The sequence below is a fragment of the Stegodyphus dumicola genome, chromosome 3, assembly GCF_044657685.1.
Source record: "Stegodyphus dumicola isolate Sdum_Otavi_A_Nest chromosome 3, ASM4465768v1".
NCBI classification, from domain to species: domain Eukaryota; kingdom Metazoa; phylum Arthropoda; class Arachnida; order Araneae; family Eresidae; genus Stegodyphus; species Stegodyphus dumicola.
Window position 1 is genome coordinate 84474115 of NC_140770.1, and position 18360 is coordinate 84492474.

At 30.1% G+C, this 18360-nt stretch overlaps 1 protein-coding gene across 4 annotated transcripts in view; it reads right to left on the minus strand.

Moving 5' to 3' along the window:
• Positions 1-1941: 1941 nt before the first annotated feature.
• LOC118195539 (metaxin-1) overlaps positions 1942-18360 on the minus strand; it is a 43240-nt gene continuing 26821 nt past the window's right edge. Inside the window, exons 8-11 of one of the 4 annotated variants that reach the window (XR_015040230.1) lie at positions 17673-17809; positions 12800-12861; positions 3571-4716; positions 1942-2131 (exon numbers count right to left, since the gene is read on the minus strand). Coding sequence is in view for 2 of the 4 variants with exons in the window: in XM_035366865.2 (XP_035222756.1) it covers positions 2045-2131; positions 17673-17809 (224 nt within the window). In the remaining 2 variants the exon portion in view is untranslated. The remainder of the gene's footprint in view (positions 2132-3570; positions 4717-12799; positions 12862-17672; positions 17810-18360) is intronic. The other 3 variants (XR_004759282.2, XM_035366866.2, XM_035366865.2) reach the window with 3 other exon arrangements.

Genomic DNA, 18360 nt, shown 5'->3' on the forward strand with positions numbered 1-18360 from the left:
TTTTACAAAAGTTCAAGCCAGCTTAGTGATAAATTTTTTACATTAGCATAAATTTCACAGTTAACTAGAGAGGTACAGGATTGAGATCCAACAAATTAAAACAAGAAGCTTGAATCGGCAAGAAGAAAGTCACAATCTTGACCAATTGGCTGTGCAAAGATGGCCTTCATTCCTGAATTTCACACACCACTTACTGATATTGTCCAAAACAGACGCTATTACCCTTTTCAGTCGTCTGTCTAATCAAAACAGATGAAGCTTTTGGATTTTACCAAACATAAAATGACTGTTAACATTTATTGAGCTGTCATATTGCGAACAGCAAGTATGCACAAAACCAGTTTGTCAATGTATGACACATGCATTTCTTTAGGGAGATAAAACTAACCTAAACTATTAATGAACAGTTAATTAGAAAGAGGTGGCAAAATATGACTTTGCACAGAGCTATGTAATTTCTACAGGTGGCCCTGACTATGCAATTAAGGCTTTTATTTAAAAAAAAAAGTTACATTTAAGGTTAGGGTAAAATCGGTTTTTAAACAATTTTTTCCTTTGGCTAAATATATGTGTGTGTGTTCATGTATACATACATACATGCATATATATATATATAATTTATTATTAGAAAAGTTTTTTTATATATATCATCTCCAAGGAACATAAATTTAATTAATGCGACGAATTATTGGAATAAATCTGAGTTAGTATTTTAAGGATAAGTTATTTAGATTTCTATTGTAGTACAAATATTTTAATAAGCTGCATAGAAATATTATTTCAAACCAGAAAAATTCTAAATAGTAAAATTAAAAAGTAAAATTTACTAAAAGGGTACTGAAAAGGTATGCTTTGTTATTGACCATAGATTGACTAGTCAAGGGAAACAAACCAATCAAAACTAGAGGTACAAACAAGGTAGGGTGATTCAAAACTAGAGGTACAAACTTCTAGGAGCAGTAAGGTATACTTAGATGACTCGGAATATCATAGCAACACAGGGTTGGAAATGCAACCTAACGAGATGGGGGGGGGGTTATGGGCTGTAGCAAATTTCGTTGGTTTTCCTAGAGTTCGCCTTGTAATATAAATGTGGGCTAATTTCGGTTAGAAAATCCTCCATAAACGTTTTTCTTCCTATTTATCAAATAGTATCTTGAGTAAATGAGAAAAAAATATGCATCAAATAAAGTGGCATGCAGGTAAGACAACATCATTTGGCATCAATTTATTTAGCAGCTAAAATAAATCTAATAACAACATTATTTTACTATTATATGAGAACTTGAATACATTTATTTACTAATCTGAACTAGTTCTCAAGTTAAACAATGAGCGGCAAAATAAAAGAGGATGATTATTCAGGTTTGTAGGCATTTTGTGCTTCTTAATCAGTGGGATTCATCATTTTTTGCTCATTACCATGTGAAGCTTATAATTATAAATTATATGAGGTTATACAGTGGTACATTGTAAAGAATATGGAAAATTGAAAATATTTTGTTTTAGTATATTATAAAAGCCAAACATTATTTTATGGTATATTATAATTATTGAATATATAGGGTATCCTGCTGTTATCAACAAATGACAGGACAGCATTCTATGGTTGGTACAAAATGTTCCATTGAGTGTATAACAGGAAACATGCTGTTTACAGTTAAACGAGCATTAAAGATCAGTAACAACAGGATGATGCCAAGACACAAAAATTGAATAAGGAACAGTATCCAAAGTATTAAAAAGAGTGCAAAATGAATGAAACAAAGACCCGTTTATATGAGAAGCTGGAAAATAATTTACCTTTTATTAAAAGAATTTAAATCAATTAAAAAAAAAGATAGTTTTCATTTCTTCAGAATGAAAAATTACATAATACATTTATCTTCTGAGTACTTGGGGGGGGGGACATGAAAGACAAATTAATCAATGAAATTCCGATAATTTTTTATACAAACATTTATTTTGTTCTAACTACAAAATGACATCGTATTACTTTGAAATAAATTATATTTTTAAACCTACAACTAAAAAATACACAAGATTAACTATTTTCGTCAGTATCTCCTTCGTCATAATATTCCTGTCCATCATTTTGAATGTAATCATCTTCTTCACGAGCATAACTAACCTGTTAAAGGAAGAATTTGCATAAGAAACAATTTAAGAAAATTAATTCAACACTGAAATCATAGCAATAAATATCATACTTCTGAAAAAATGGCTTAAAATAATGATAATTTCAACGCATTTATTGTTAGATATGTAAAAACTATGTTAAAAAGATACTAATAAAAAGTTGTTTTCATCATTTGTTTTATTATTCCTTTTTCATTACTGTATTCCTCCTTTACAACTTGGATGTTTTGAATAAAATCAAAGAAAACTTTTCATTGAACATTCCTAAAATTTTATCTGAGGTAATTCCGGTCAATAACACGTGACAGAACCAAGAAGAAAATTGATTAAATGCTATCTTTTTTTCTTAACTTTTACAAACTCTACACCATAGATTTCAAACAAATAATATTTTATACCATAAGCACAAAAATTCACAACTCATTTCGATGCTGATTATTTGTTACCATTATCTATCACCAGATGGCAGCACCACAGATATTATTTGGTTACAGTATCTGCTTATAGATGGCAGCACTAAATACTGCCATTTGGTGACGGCAATCTAGCGACAAATGCTGGTACTATTAATGGACATTTAGTATTATTAAGTGCTATTAAAATAATAACAATTTCAACACATTCAATGCTATTAAAGAACATTCTCAGCTGCCTGTCATTTTATATCCACTATTATTAACTTTTTAATTCACTTTAAATGTGATAATTTCACTCAGTCTAAAATGTGACAAATTACCATAAATGCAAATGTTAACATTTTCCAAATGCAAAATTTTTTATTTAACAATTATTACCTTCAAATTATTTAATTGTTAATTACTATAAATTTATAGAAATATCATTAAAATAAATCATGTTCTGAACTATTCAAATGCATTTCCAAGAAATATTTTAAAAAATTTATACAATTAAACTACACAAACTATACTAGAAATTGAAGGAATTTCAAAGTGTTACACATATAAACACCACTTTAAACTTCCAAAATTTCTATTCAGGAATATAAATATTTTTGTCATTCTTCTTTCAAATCATAAGAAAGATAACTACTTTTAATTAAAAATTTAAATATAAACAATCCATACTTTTTTAACCAGAAAACTACAAAACCCTATAATTTATTGCACTGAGAGCCATACAGCACCGTAAATAATAAGTAACATATAATCTTTCACTTATACACCAGTAGAAGGGACTAACCAAAAATGACACGTACATCAGGTATGGATAAGTTTAAACTTCAAATTATTCAGACCAAAATTATATTTGTAATGATGAGAGAATACATGCAGAGTAAGAAACATATCAATAAACGGATTTATTAAATTAAATCTAACAATTAGAAAACTTAAACAACTAATTATTTTAATTACATATTTTATTTATGTTTACAGATTTTTATAACAGCGTAAAACTGAAGATTGCACCTACCTCTGTTTTTCTTTGAGAATAACCTTTTCATATTTAGTGAAATAAATTCAACCATCTTGTGAACAGAACCATCTGTTCAGAATCCATCAAAGCACAGTCTTTTTTTCCTCAGTATTTAACAGCTATCAGGCTCATTAAAGGCAATATATATATATATATCTATATTTGAAACCATTGCATTAAAGCTCCTACTAGTTCAATAGATTTTGATTAATTGATTACAGCAAAGCATGTGAGAGCATTTACCTAAAGAAAGATACCTTTATGGAAGACATTCTAAGAGAAACTAACTCATGTTACACCTGGAGAAATTTACCACACAAATCTCTGTTGCCCGCCTGCTCATAATAGTGGCACTGCTTTGTATTCTGCTTCATATTTTACAATGAATTCAGCAATCACAATGTGACATCATAATAATGCCTTCCTTCATCAAAATTCCTTTTACTTTCATTTATTGCACAAATTTCATATGTTTCTGCTAAAACGTTCTTAAATGTGCTTGGCAATTCTTCAGATATTTTAATTGCTTCTATTTTGAATGAAATCAATAATTTGGTTTACTTATTCATTACCAAACTGAACAAGAAACAATGAAAATGAAACCATTCTCTATTTCATTAAATAATAAATGATTTCATTTCTTTGATTTTAAGAAAAATTCTCAGTCAAAACTATAAAGAAACATGCAGAAGTAATCATGCACAACAGAAGACGAACAAAAGAATGATATAAGAACAGTTAACAGCCTTTCCCTAGCTTATACGTATGCATTTCTATGTAAGAAAATGTTTTTCTTACACAGAAATGCATATGTATAAGCTAGGGAAAGGCTGGGGAAAATTAAGAAAGAATGCTTCTGGTTTTGAATTTTTCAATAACTGTATTCTGCAGGAAGGAAGGTTTGGAAATGTTCAAAAAAATTTCAGCAGATGCATAAGTAAGAGGTAATTTTAAACCGAAGATACATAACAGCAAATTATGTTATTTTGCCATACTTTGGCTGGTATGACCAAAAATTGACAAATTTGTTTTTCAAATGGACTGAAATTATAAATCTTAAATTAATGCCAAAGAAAAATCAACCATCACAAGTTAATGAAGCTGGTGTACCATCACAAGTTAATAAAGCTGGTCACTTTGATTCTGAAAGAGATTTTGATCAATTATATGACAAAATAATTTATATAAAGAGAGCAAACAGAATATTTAATACAAATAAAATATAATTTATGTTAATTTTTGCTATTTATATATCACCTTATCACAATATAAATGGCCTATCAATGAAATGCCTAAAAGGCTAAGATTGCAATGGCCTGGTTTCTACCCTACTCCCAAAGTGTGATGTAGGGTACAGTGAAATTTTGCCAAATGCTTTGTATGCCAAACATATTGCTTTCTATAGACACATGTCAAACACATTGTTATACTTCTTTTGTGCTTTCTTATGCTTAGATTAAAGATGACTTTTCAAACAACTTTATATTTTTTTGACAACAGTTCAGGATTGTTAAGCAGAAATTGTGCTTCCTTGGCACAATATGTTCTTGTTAAATTTGTTTCAAATGCACAGTTATCTTAAATTTTCAAATCAATCAAAGAGTTTAAACTTTTATAAAATATACATGAAATACCTATGTGTATATGTTTTCACCATCTGTCCATATATCATACCTATAAGTTTACATATGTTATAATATAAGCATGTGCATATTTAGTTGTAATACATGTAAGAATGCAGGAATAATAATAATAATAATAAGTATGCATTGCCAAATAAATGGAAGCATGAAAAGAAGGTAAAATTTACTGCAAATATATGTAAAGCTGTAAATCAGTAAATAAAACATTAACAAAGAAAGATAAATTAACACCTGTTTGCATTGAGATCAGATCAAACTAATTATCGACAAAAACAAGCAGTGCCACTATTTTGTATGAGTGTGTGTATGTGTGACATAACAAATAGGATTTATAATGTTGGGTTTTAATGAAAGTTTCCCGCTACCGCAAATATCATCTGCGAAAACAGTTCATGTTGGCATATTTAATCATATTTTGCCAAACGACTTTTGCCATTTGAAAGAGACTTGTTGTAGAACACTTTGCTGCGAAATTTGTAAGAAAAATATCGTTTTCATTAAGTACAAGTTGTCTGAAACAGAAGTATCATGCTAACAGATTAGAACCATCATTTATGTCGAGTTCTGTTGCAAAATGCCAGCCACATAATGTCACCAAATCATGTGTATAGCTTTAAGTACTAATGCTGTATCATATGAAACTGTGAAGGTTTAGTACTGAAAGTTCAAAAACAAGAACTGTGATATTCAAGAAGCAGAGTGCTCTGGCCAGCCTACTGATCTTGATGAGGCCCGCCTACTGATCTTGATGAGGCCCGCCTGCGAGAACTTGTGGAAGATCAGTATGCAACCACTCAAGAGCTTGCTAAGGAGTTAGACATTAGTGCCACATTCATCAGTCAAGCTATGCACCATATAAACTTTATGTACAAGTTCAATCGCTGGATGCCACATGAGCTGACTCAAGCATATAAGGACAGACTTGTTCGGGCCTGCACTAATCTGCTTGAATATCAATGCAAAGGCAAAATTTTGGACTGGAAAATCACTTGTGATGAAAAGTTACTTCAACAACACAGGAATAATATTTCCACCTATGCAGTTAAGATGACAGAATAATAATAATAAAAATTTAAAAGTTTTATATTATGTCCAAGGGGGCTTTTTTTAAAGTTTTTTGTAGGTTACCTTTATTTATATTAAATATCATGTTCTTCACATTTAAACCACACAAAATTCAATTTAGCAGCAACATCACAAAATACTTAGAAATAGCATATCTTCAGAATTTCCGATAGACAGTTTTGCGCACTGGAGTGAAAGATTCCCCCCTCCCATACAGTGTGTTTCAATTGCTTTCTTTGAAGTCATTGAGTTTCTAAATCAAAAACTCATAAATGCTTTACAAAATATAAAATAGATGATAAAACAAATTCCAAATTTGGGCTTCTAGATGCTTGTATTCGGGTGGAGGGCTACGCTATTCAAAATTTGATGGCTCTAGGCACCGTTTTTTTCACAATGTAAGAAACATAGATACATTTATGCAGATTCTTTATTATGTAATTTATTTAAATATAATACAGTGTGAAATAATTTGGTACCAACAATTTTAAAAGTTACACACTGTTTATAGTGAACCGATGGAAAATGCTCTTTCGAGACTGATAACCCTTCTGGGCTAATGCTTTTTTTTTTTTTTTCCAAAATACATACGATAGGTAATAAAAAATATTCAACACATTAAGTAGTTGTAATGCAAAAGTTTTTATTACTGCAGGAATAAATTTCCGATTATTTTGATACCACTTTCTTTTATGTTCAGAAAAAAAGAAATTCTCTGACTTTCAAATCTGTTCATAAAAGAACATTACTCCTCTAACCATGCTTACTGTGATATTCTAACACTGAGTTTGTGAAGAGCTTCTCTTTTAAAGAGTTAAAGTAATGAAATCGTACATATAATTTTAAGAAATATACAAATGAGAAATACTCAGATGTACAGGACTTAGTTTTCCTAAAATATAACAGAGTATCAGCTGTAAAAATGTTTGAAGTAAAAAGTAAAATAATAGTTGCTTTTATTTATATTTTTTAGGGAAGGGATTATTTTTATTCGTGGAATGAAATGTTATCTAGCTTCCTATTTGGTGAGATAGACTAAACAGGTTAGACACAGTGATTTATAATATTCCAGCAATTTATTTAAATTGTCCAGTGTAACAAATAATTATAAAATTTTACCATTTTTTCACAAATAACTATGAAATATTAAAAATTTTTAAAGGAGAATTTGAAATTTTAGTAAATAACATTTGTTCAAAAACTGTGTTTCAAACTTTAAAATCATGAATGTAATGTACATACATATACCCATTCTAATTTAGCATTTCTCAACCTTTTTAACCTTGCAGAAAAAGTTATAGACTAGTTTCTATGAAAATGCTATAGAAATAAACATAGAATCCACAAATAATATTCTTATCTCAGGAAATCTTTGGCGAACTTTCCTATGAATTATCGATAATAAATAAATATACTTCTACAAATTCTATAAGAGAATAATATTGATATTTATTTAGTGTTACTAAATGGTGGAGGTGAAAGTTACTATATGCTAGAATATGCAGATGGTTAGAATTCCAGCACAAGCAGCATAAAACAAGTAATGTCATCTACACACTTAGTATAAATAGGAACAGGACTTCAGTTTATCGTTTCATGACATTGCTGCTAATGTTGTTCAGGATCCCATGATTGTCATATAAACATGGGTTTAGGAGGGCAATACAAATGCTATGCAGGATCTCAGCAACTTTGGGTCACTAATGCCTGAGAGGACACAAATACTGTCCTCTTGAGGGATTGCACAGCCATGTCATGTATATTGAGTCAGGACAGAGACAGGTGAGCCTACAATGGTGGAAGAACGACAACACTGAACACTAGAATGTTCATTTAATTATGTCTCCTTCCATTGTACTGCGTATGTACAATAAATAAGCTATTTACTTCCCATCCTACTGTAGCAATTTTAATGACCAGCACTGTACACACACACAAAATAAATAATTAGTACTGTATACACCAGGTATGTCAAACTCATAGGTACACTTGGGCCAAACAAACAAGGTTTAACTTTAGGCGGGCAGAAAAAAAAAAAAAAAAAAAAAAAAAATCAATATTCATAGAAACGTAGATTTATTTCGAATAAAACATATATATATATTTATATAGAAAAGAACAAGAAAAATTTCGTGCATAGAACTTCTTGATGTATAATACAATGCATATGATGAATGTTTGAACCGTGAATTTCACTAAATTTTTTTCTTAGTAATGCTACGAAGCCTTTGTTTTTCCCGGTCATTGATAGAGCGCCATCTGTAGCTACAGAATTTAATTTTGCCAAAGGTAGATTGTATTTCTGCAGAAGTCCAAAAACACAAGTAAATATATCTTCTCCTGTGGTAGTACCAGGCATCGGTATTAGTTCCAGTAATTCCTCAAAAATGTTAAAATTCTTGTCACAAGAACGAAGAAACACTGCTAATTGAACTTTGCCACTAATGTCCGTGCTCTCGTCACAGGCAATGGAGAAACTTTAGAAACTAGATGATTTTGCTTTGATCTGATCACTTAAATTCATGGCTAAATCAGTAACTTTTTCCGCAACTGTATTTCGAGACAATGAAATTGATTGAAAAGCCTTCACATTTCCAGGACAAACAATTTCTCCAGCTTTCATTAGGCATTCTTTGATGAAATCACCGTCAATAAAAGACTTCGAATGTTTAGCTATCAACTCGGACAAGACATAGCTTGCATGTACTGCCGCTTCACTTTCTTGCAATACTTTACTAAACATGGACTGTTGCTTTTTCACTCCTAACTTGAGCTCTTTCAACTTTTCTTCTCTAATTAATCCTTCGTAATTGTTATATTTCGATTTGTGTTGTTCGTAATGACGTTTAATATTATATAACTTTGGTACATTAATAGTATTATTACATATCAAGCAGATTATTTTATCTTTTATTTCACAGCAAAAATAATTCCCATTTTACTTGGAATATTCTATGTTCGTCAGCGATTTTTCGTTTAATTTTACTATAACTTGGTTTTGATATAGACATACTGAATACAAAGGGCTGGAATAAACAAGGTTAACGTTAAAAAGTTAACAAAAATTTATTCTTTCCACAAGAGATAAATCAAAATGCTGAAATATTTCTTCAAAAATATTCTAACAATATCACAAAATGTCAAACGTTTAGCAAAAATCAATTCAAAACAGAGAAACTAATTCTATCTCACAGCGAAATCGCTACAAATCAATCACAGCATTAAGTAAACAAACAGTTCGCTAGAACTATAGCTACTACTGAGATGAGTTGTTTGCTCTCGGCGTTTATAAGCTTTATAATTAATTTCTCGAATATACTGGAAACATCTATAAATATCTGGATTTTTGTGGATGGCAACAGCAATTATGAGATATTTATTTATTAGGTATTAAATGCACACGCTGTTCTATTTTTAACCTTCCAACGCAGCTGTCTTTTCAAAAATCGTCTGCGTTGCTAAGGCAACATGAAGCAAATCTAATTACAATTCTAAATAAAAAAAACTAACTAAATAAATAACTATGAAATCCATAACAATATGAATTAAGTAATAATTAATAATAAAGCAAAGTGCATGCACATGCATGCACCAATATATCGTACAAAACTATGATTGGAAAACTGAGACCATGAGTTCGGCCACATTTGGCTATCAGGGGATGCGTACAAGTTCTGAGTGCACGTGTTCCCCAAAAGCCGAAGGTAGCTGAACGCAAGCAATTCACATGCATTCGTAATTTAAGTAGTGTGTGTGTCAGCTCGCTGTGAGTAATCTAACAACACTGAATAAATTATTGTTAATTACTTAGCAGTAAACATTCCATTTATTTCTTCGTCGATATGTTATTTTATTATTATATATTATTATTTGCCGATATATTGGCAGGGCAGCAAATATACTTGTTGTGGGCCCGCGGGCCGTGAGTTTGACATCCTTGGTATACACTATAAGCTCCAACAGTAACTTACTGCCAAAAATGCAAATTAAATAAACATAAATACCACATGAAGAAATATATCCCATCAAGGAAATATTCTGAAGCCAGATAATAAAAAATTACTTTTCTAGTGCAAGCTTGTGTTTCTATTAATCAAAGATAACTGGAAAAGTTATTTTACCAATTAAAAAATATTTTATACAACAAATGCTACGGTTTGTATTTCAGAGGGTCTGAGTATTTAGTAGTCATATGTCACAGGAAAATGAATAAGCTTTTTGAGTTATTACTCCATTACTTGTATCAAATGCTCAATAATGGGTAAAGAACTCATTTTTAAAAATTCTTTGGATTATATTTATACCAACCAGGGTTCCCCAAAACAACTTTGTCGATAATATTTTAAAGGGGCTCAATGAAGATCAAGAGGTCAATAGCTGAATATTTATTAGAAGTGGAATGGTATAATTAAGACCCATTGATTATATAAAAATTATTATTAAAATTGAAAATAAGTTGTTTATTGATGTAAAGCTATATCATGTAATAAGGAAGAAATCTTAAAATAAATATAAAGGGAAAAATAACTAAAATTACTTAATGAATTTAAAAATATTTTTTTTTAAATACACAATTTTTATGCAATAAAAGGAATAGAAAGGGTACAATGCAATATAAGAAAACACAAGCAAAGACTATAAAGAACACAAAAGTAATTAACTACAGCAAAATTTATACCCAGGCTGGCTGATGAAACTTCTTAATGAAAGTTCTGATCAAATGGCAGTTATATCATAAGCGTATTCTTTACATTTTACAAAAAGCTATAAATTAAAGCAATAAATACTATCAAAGTTAAAGCTTTAAATGACTGTTTTTTTTTGGGGGGGGCAGAACTGTGTGACTATACTGATCAAAGCTAAGGCAATTTGTTTCTTCATGTGCAGCTACACTGCCTCTCCAGGGGTAACTGTCTGCAGCATTTTAAATACTATGATAAAATTCTTCATTGAAGTTGACAACCCTGTGGTGACAAAATTAATGAAATGAAAAAAAGTATACAGATACATATGTAGTGTTTATATATATATATATATATATATATACACTACTTGTCCAACATATATTCACTGTTCAGCAACACACAGAACAAACTGCAAGAAGGACACATCAATTTCATTGAAGCTGGAAGAATTATTTTCAGTTTTTGTTTTAAAATTGACTTGTTTAACTTTCATAACTTATTGTGACATTGTGTGTTCTATTACTATATTGCCTCGAAGGATACATTGTTATATATAGACCTCTTGCAAAATTTAAAAGAAGGTTTAATGTTCACTTCTAAGACATTTAAAATTCGAATGTCTCAGAAGAACCAGTGATATGCAATATAACTGATCTTAATATTATGATGGAAGAAGCATTGATTACTTTGAAGGAGTGTGCTCAAGTATTTAAAACACATGGATATCTAAATTTTAGACAAGTAAAATAATAGTTGTCTAAAATTACCTAAAAGTCCTGCAAGAGAAATATTCCCCCAAAAAATTTGTTACCAAACCAACATTCTTACCTTTTCCCTCTTCTTATCTAGTGGAAGCAAGCTTTAGTAAAACTAGTAAGTTACTGCAAAAGGCAAGAAACAGGTTGAATACTTTTTGAATGAGGTGATTTGAAAATTAATTTATTAAATTTTATGTCAAATATTAAAAAATTACATCAATATAGAGCATGCATCACATTATTTAAAACTGAGCTTTTCGGTAGTTCCAAACTATCATATTTTGTTCCTGAAAACTTTTTTAAGTTTGTAAAGTTAAAATTTATAATATCAAAAACAAACACATATACACAAATTTAATAAACTATTTCGTTTCAAAACATTTGTTCACATGTTGTTGCTTATGCCCACTTGTCTGATGTAGTCATCCCAAGACGACGAAATTCCTCATGGCAAGAAGCGCAAGATTACACCTGTCGTTGGCAACAGCTTTGAACACCTCACAGGAGACAGTGCGATTTGGCTGAGTTCTGCACACAATTTTGAGGGACAGCACCCTGGAGGAACGGGTCCAAGAGTCTCCCACCCCTCTCCCCTTCCACCAAACCAAATGAGAGGGCTTTTGGCTCACCCCATATTTAGAGTGCCGCTATGCCACACTGACACTATACATTTACAAACATCCATGCCTTCTGTGGGATTCGAAGCCGGGCCCTTCGGCATAGCAGTTTTTAATGCTTTTTTTTTTTTTTTACTTTACTTTTTTGTTAAGTATTAATGTCTAAACATTTGGACTACTTACTTTAATAACAACATACTTATATTATACATCACTAATAACTGAAAAGTGCATAAAATGATAGTTTAACTTCAAAATTTAGAAAATGTTCGATAAACTCTTTTTGTTTTTTAAGGATAAATAAACTAAAAAAAATTCTTATCTATCATGATTATAACTCCAACTACAAACACATGCATTATTCATTTTCTTGCATCTTTTACAGCCCGCTAGCTGCATGCAGCTCCAACACCTTATCTACAACCTGACAAGATAATCATATAGCTCCATTCACTTACCTACAACTCAAACTCTACAATCAGCTTCTATATTAGTCAGAAATACCTAGTTCCTTTTTTTTCTAAGGATAAAGGAACACATTTGTAAATACACAAGTATATTCTTTCATGAGCACTGAAAAATGTTAGGTGCAGCAAAATCTATTTCTACTTTTATAAGGAGAACAGAAATTTACTTCTGCAGATTAAATATAGGAACATTAATCCTGATAGACATATGCAGTTATTTTTAAAAACATGTTCCATGCATTATCATATCAGTGTATAAGATTTAAATGCAAATGGTAAAAATGTTCATTTGAAAGTAAAATTGTATATTTCTGATATGCAAGAAATTAAAATTTTCCAACATTTCCAGAATAACAAAGGGATGTCAAGAGTTTAAGATTAGTTAAAAAATTAGTTACAAGACAGTATCACTGTAGTAAAAACATTTATCGCAAAATTAAACTAGTTAATAGCAGACAAATGTTTGCAGTTCATACATTTTGTAAATGTAATAATCATAACTTTCATATTACCTGTTAAAAACTTTTAAAAATTGTAGCGTTACTAAAATTGAAATGCCCCAGTAGTGCAAAAAATGATTCCGAAAACATGAACTATAAATTGTATAATTATATTAAAAAGTATAATTGTTATGAAGAGATAGATACAAAACAACTCTCTACAGTTTCAGTCAAAATATATCACAAAATAACCTTGGTAAATGATATTTTGCACTAAAACATATTATCAACATAAATACTGTAGCATGCAGTATACTTCAAAGGCAATAAAAATATTAGGTGAAACGTATTATTTACAAACAATACCAGAAGAATTTCCCTAGTATTGCAAGACTCTATCTGAATTTCATTCATTCAGTTGGTTCTCCAATTAAAAAAAAAAAAAAAAAAAAAAAATGTACAAAAGGAATCAGTAATCAAAATAAAACATGAAATCCACCTCAGTACGAAAACAGGATGCATTTCCAGTTTTCTTTTTTAATATTCAAATATAAATTAAAAATAAAGTGTTGCCAAAGCATGAAAAATAACTTTAAGGAAAAAGTGCATTTATATAACTGCCAAGCTGCTTGCGCACCTTGTTACTTTTTGTAAAAACCTTATTTGCATTAATAATTAAATCATAGCAATGCACAAAGGTTTAAGTTTTTTTCCCCATGAAATAAAGAAAAGAAAAGCAGCCATCAATTTTGCCAATATCTGACAGTGAGTAGCATTTATGCACGTAATTAGGTTGATTAAATGATTTATCATAGCAAATACTCAAGTGTTAACTATTATAAGAAAGATACTACATGCAGGGAGGGTTTCTTACATGGAAATAGATATTTAAGTTACATTTTCAGAAAATCATTAAAAAAGTTATTAGCAGCCAGCCCATTTAATTTTGGAATGAATTACCACTGTTTACGGATCTTAACCATTAAACCACCAATAGACTTCAATATATGGATGGATTAGTTAGACAAATTACTCTTCCAGTTATGAGTGACCGATGGCTGCAATTATAGGGTTCATTCTGACATAACTTGACCATAAATTGAAATCAGCAACCTTAAAAACATAAGAAACAAATCCTAGTAATGGGAAAATGATGAATTATCAAAAGTCATATGATGCTGTGACCTTTGGCATGTTATCGTTACATTCTCCAGTGAAGCTTTTGTAGGTCTAGATGGCTTTATTACACATATGTGCATTGCATCACTTAACAATAGAATTTTAATGCATCATAGATCATCAGGTCTAATTTTGCAAGATCGCATATAGAAATAATAAAATTAAAAATCTGAAACAGTCATTTACGAAATAATGAGGCATTTAAAACCTTACAGGAATCAAAATTTATGAGCTCAATATTTATTTGTTTGCTTTATTAAACATTTCTTTCAATGCAAGTTATTTATACTGTTTCCCATTTTTGTGCTAATACATTATGTTTGATTTTATAGACACACATAATTTTTTGTTCAGTTACAAAGTTAAAACCCTGTAATTAACCTGTCGAAAATTCCACTATATGGCCTATCGAAATTTTTTCATTCTTAACAACCTCTTTGCTTTTCTTTACTATTGGTAGCAATATTTTCTGGATTTGGAACCGTACTACAAATCCACTGGAAAGTTCGCCATCTATTAGTTAATTGATTACTAGTGCATCCTCATCATAAGGGAATACTTCTGTTGTATCATCTTCATTTTTTACAACTTCTCCACATTTCTTTCCAAATTCCATTAATTAGAAAACTTTGATTTTTGTTTGCTATATCCAAAAACCTCCAAATTCACAGCTATCATGATAAAGCTCAGCATCCACTATACACTATTGGCAGTGTATTATGAGATTTGCAACTAAAGATATATTGTTTCGATAAAATTAATTTGCTCCCATCTTTGCTGAGGAATTTAAGCCTTAATTACATTAGTTTTGCTATTTATTACATTCATGTGCATTTCCTGCATATGCTTAAGGCTTATCTGAGTCCCAACAAAATATTGGTTTGAAAATTCCCACATATATTTGAAGTGGTAATTTTCCACCATGCATTTTGGCCAGTTTTCAACTGTTAACAATGTCTTATTATTAGAATAGATTATAGATGGCAAACACATACACTTCATGGCAATAAATCAATTATTCTTAATTCAGACAGCACTACTAGTTTACAAATATCATTTATAAAATCAATTTTTAGAAATTTCTCGTTGTCAACAAACTTTACAACTCACCATGCAATTGGCTGATGTCTGTACTCAAGGCCAGCCTTAATTGTCAGCATAGAAGTTTACCATGCTGTTTAGTATACCATTACTGATATTTAGAACAAAAACTGTTTTAAACATCGCTGCATGAATCGTTTCTCAAGCTGTTCTGAGTTGACAGTCATGAAGATAAAAGCAAGAAAATTATAACAAAATTATCTATCAGGTTGGCATATGGGTTATATGATATTCTAAAATGTGAAATCAGTCATGATCGAATGTTTTGGTTTCATATGTCTGCCAAGCAAAAAGGCAACTACAAAGCTAAATTATTAATCATACAAATTTATGCTTATAAATGAATGTGTTTGTTCAACATGGAGATGTTTTATTTAGTGCCCAAAGTGAAACTAAGAATCAAGACATTTTGCCTGCTTTATCATGAAAAAATGTCTATTGCACATGCATAAAGAACTAAGTGTATGCCACACTCAAAATCTTTCTTTCTGAGGGAGAAAAAAAAAAAAAAAAAAAAAAAAAAAAAAATGCTGGTGGTAGGGTAATCTGGATATTGGACATCTATATTTTTGACTTTGTACTGTATTCTCAAATTAAAAATGCAGTAATTCTATGCTGCAGCTATCTTGATGAGAAATGGCAATTAGCACATTTCAGTTTCAGTCAGGAACAAGCAGTTATTCATACAAATAATTCATTAACGAACTATTTATGGTCAATGGTAATTGTCTACAATTACCATGCAATTTGTCTACTATTACCCATAAGCACATATGCATATAGTTTATATTTCACATGTACACATAGTTTTTTTCTTCTGCTAATGAAAATTTTCTTGCTAAATATTTCATCAATTTATTATTTTTTATCATCATTGTTAAATATTTAATATGCTTACTAGAGTACAAAGACATAAATCTGGATGTCTAATAACTAGAATTATGTTATATTCGAACCTCTGGACCACCAGCAATTTTTCTTGTCTGAATTTTTTTGCAAAAGGGAGAAAGAATTAGATTCAGAAAACTTGTACTGTATTAAACTGCTTCTGTACGTGTATATTAAATAAATTATCTATACTAAGACACTGAATGAATTGCTTGTGTGCATTGACAAAGGTACTGTAACAAAGAAGTGCCAAAATTGCTATATAAACAGCCAAGCATACCAGATAAGAAAATTGTTAAATGTACATATAAGCTGAAGAATAAAAATTAACATTTCTCATTGAATACAAGTGCACAAGCTTTTTTCAAAGCAGTAAGGAAATAAAATAAAATAAGTAATACTACAAAATCAAGCCATTTTTAATTTGTGAAATAAACAAATGCTAGAATAATTAGTTTTATTATGTCAGAAAATGAGAAAATAATATTTTTTTCCCCCGTTAATCAGTTGTTCCTTCATTTATATTTCAGCTAAAATTGTCCAGAAAATTTCCTCATTTAAGGAAGTACATTTCCTATTCCACTGATGAATTAGATTAGAACAAACATCAATGATTTCAGATGAATTTGGTCTCCCGTATTGGCACCTATCTTGGAGGAAGTTACATTCGATTCCAATATTTATTTATTCCCAGAAATACTTATTAGTTTTAGAGGTGTTTAGCTTAAAAAGATAGCAGAAACAGCAGAGTTTATTGCATTTGTGTTTTATGGTTGGAAATTTTTTTGTCAGAAATATTCAGTCTTTGTAAAACTTCTATTTATTGCAAGAAATGTGTTATGAAAATATTTAAAATGATGTCTTAATTCCGTGATTCGGGATAAAGAAAGCTCTAATACTAAGTTTCAAGTTTTCAAAATTTTCAGAATGCTGAAATAGCTTATGTGCAAATTCTTCCAAACAAGTTACAGCTTTGTCAGTCTTTTAAGGATAAGGATACTAATGTGATATGACTTCAAATTTAAGGATAAAGATAATATAAAATAAAAAAATTAATAAAAATAGTACCTGAATTAGGAAGCAGACACACTTCCAGCTGCATAATTAATAAACAAATAGAACTGGGAACAGTGGGAAACTGAGAAATTCTCAGTCTCAGTTTTAAAATACCCTGGCATACGCAGGATGCAATATTTTCTCAGGAAATAATTAGCTCAGTATTTGTATAATATTATAATGTAATAATAATAATATACCTTCATAGTTGATGCAGCATATGCAAACATTACTGCAGCAGCAAAAAGCCCGGAGAGGATTATATCTCTCCATTTATGTGGAAATTCTCGTTTTTCTTCAGCTTCTGTTTGTTCCTTTCTTTTCAAAGCTTCAATTTCTAAAATGGTGGATAGGGGGAGCAAATATATTTCTTTGAATAATAAAAAAAAGGATTAAAAAAAGAATTATGAGAGGAATACAGATAATATGATAGAAATTGTTATTAAAATAAAAAAAATCTGTAAATTTTCCATATTTTGAGAGAGTTAATTTTTTTTTTCTATTTCCCACAACTTTGCAATTAACCACTTATGCAACAGCATACATTTGTTTATTAGTTCTATTTCAGACAGTCTGAACTGCCAAAGAGAGAGTAGTGGGATCAGAGAGTGAAGCACCTTGTTCATAAACTGACTATAGTAAGATAAGGATATGTTTTGGATCAAAGAAACTCAAGCTTCTTTACTCAAAATCTAACAATGCAATTCCTATGCTACTTTAAGAAAGAAATATTCCTATGCTACTTTAAGCTCATTTGTACTACTGCATGAGCTACATTTTTAATGATGCCACTTCACATAACAGAATATGCTGTCTGACAGCCAAATTTAAGTATTTATACAGGATTCATAGATGTTATATAACTGTTTCAGTATGTTTTTTTCAACA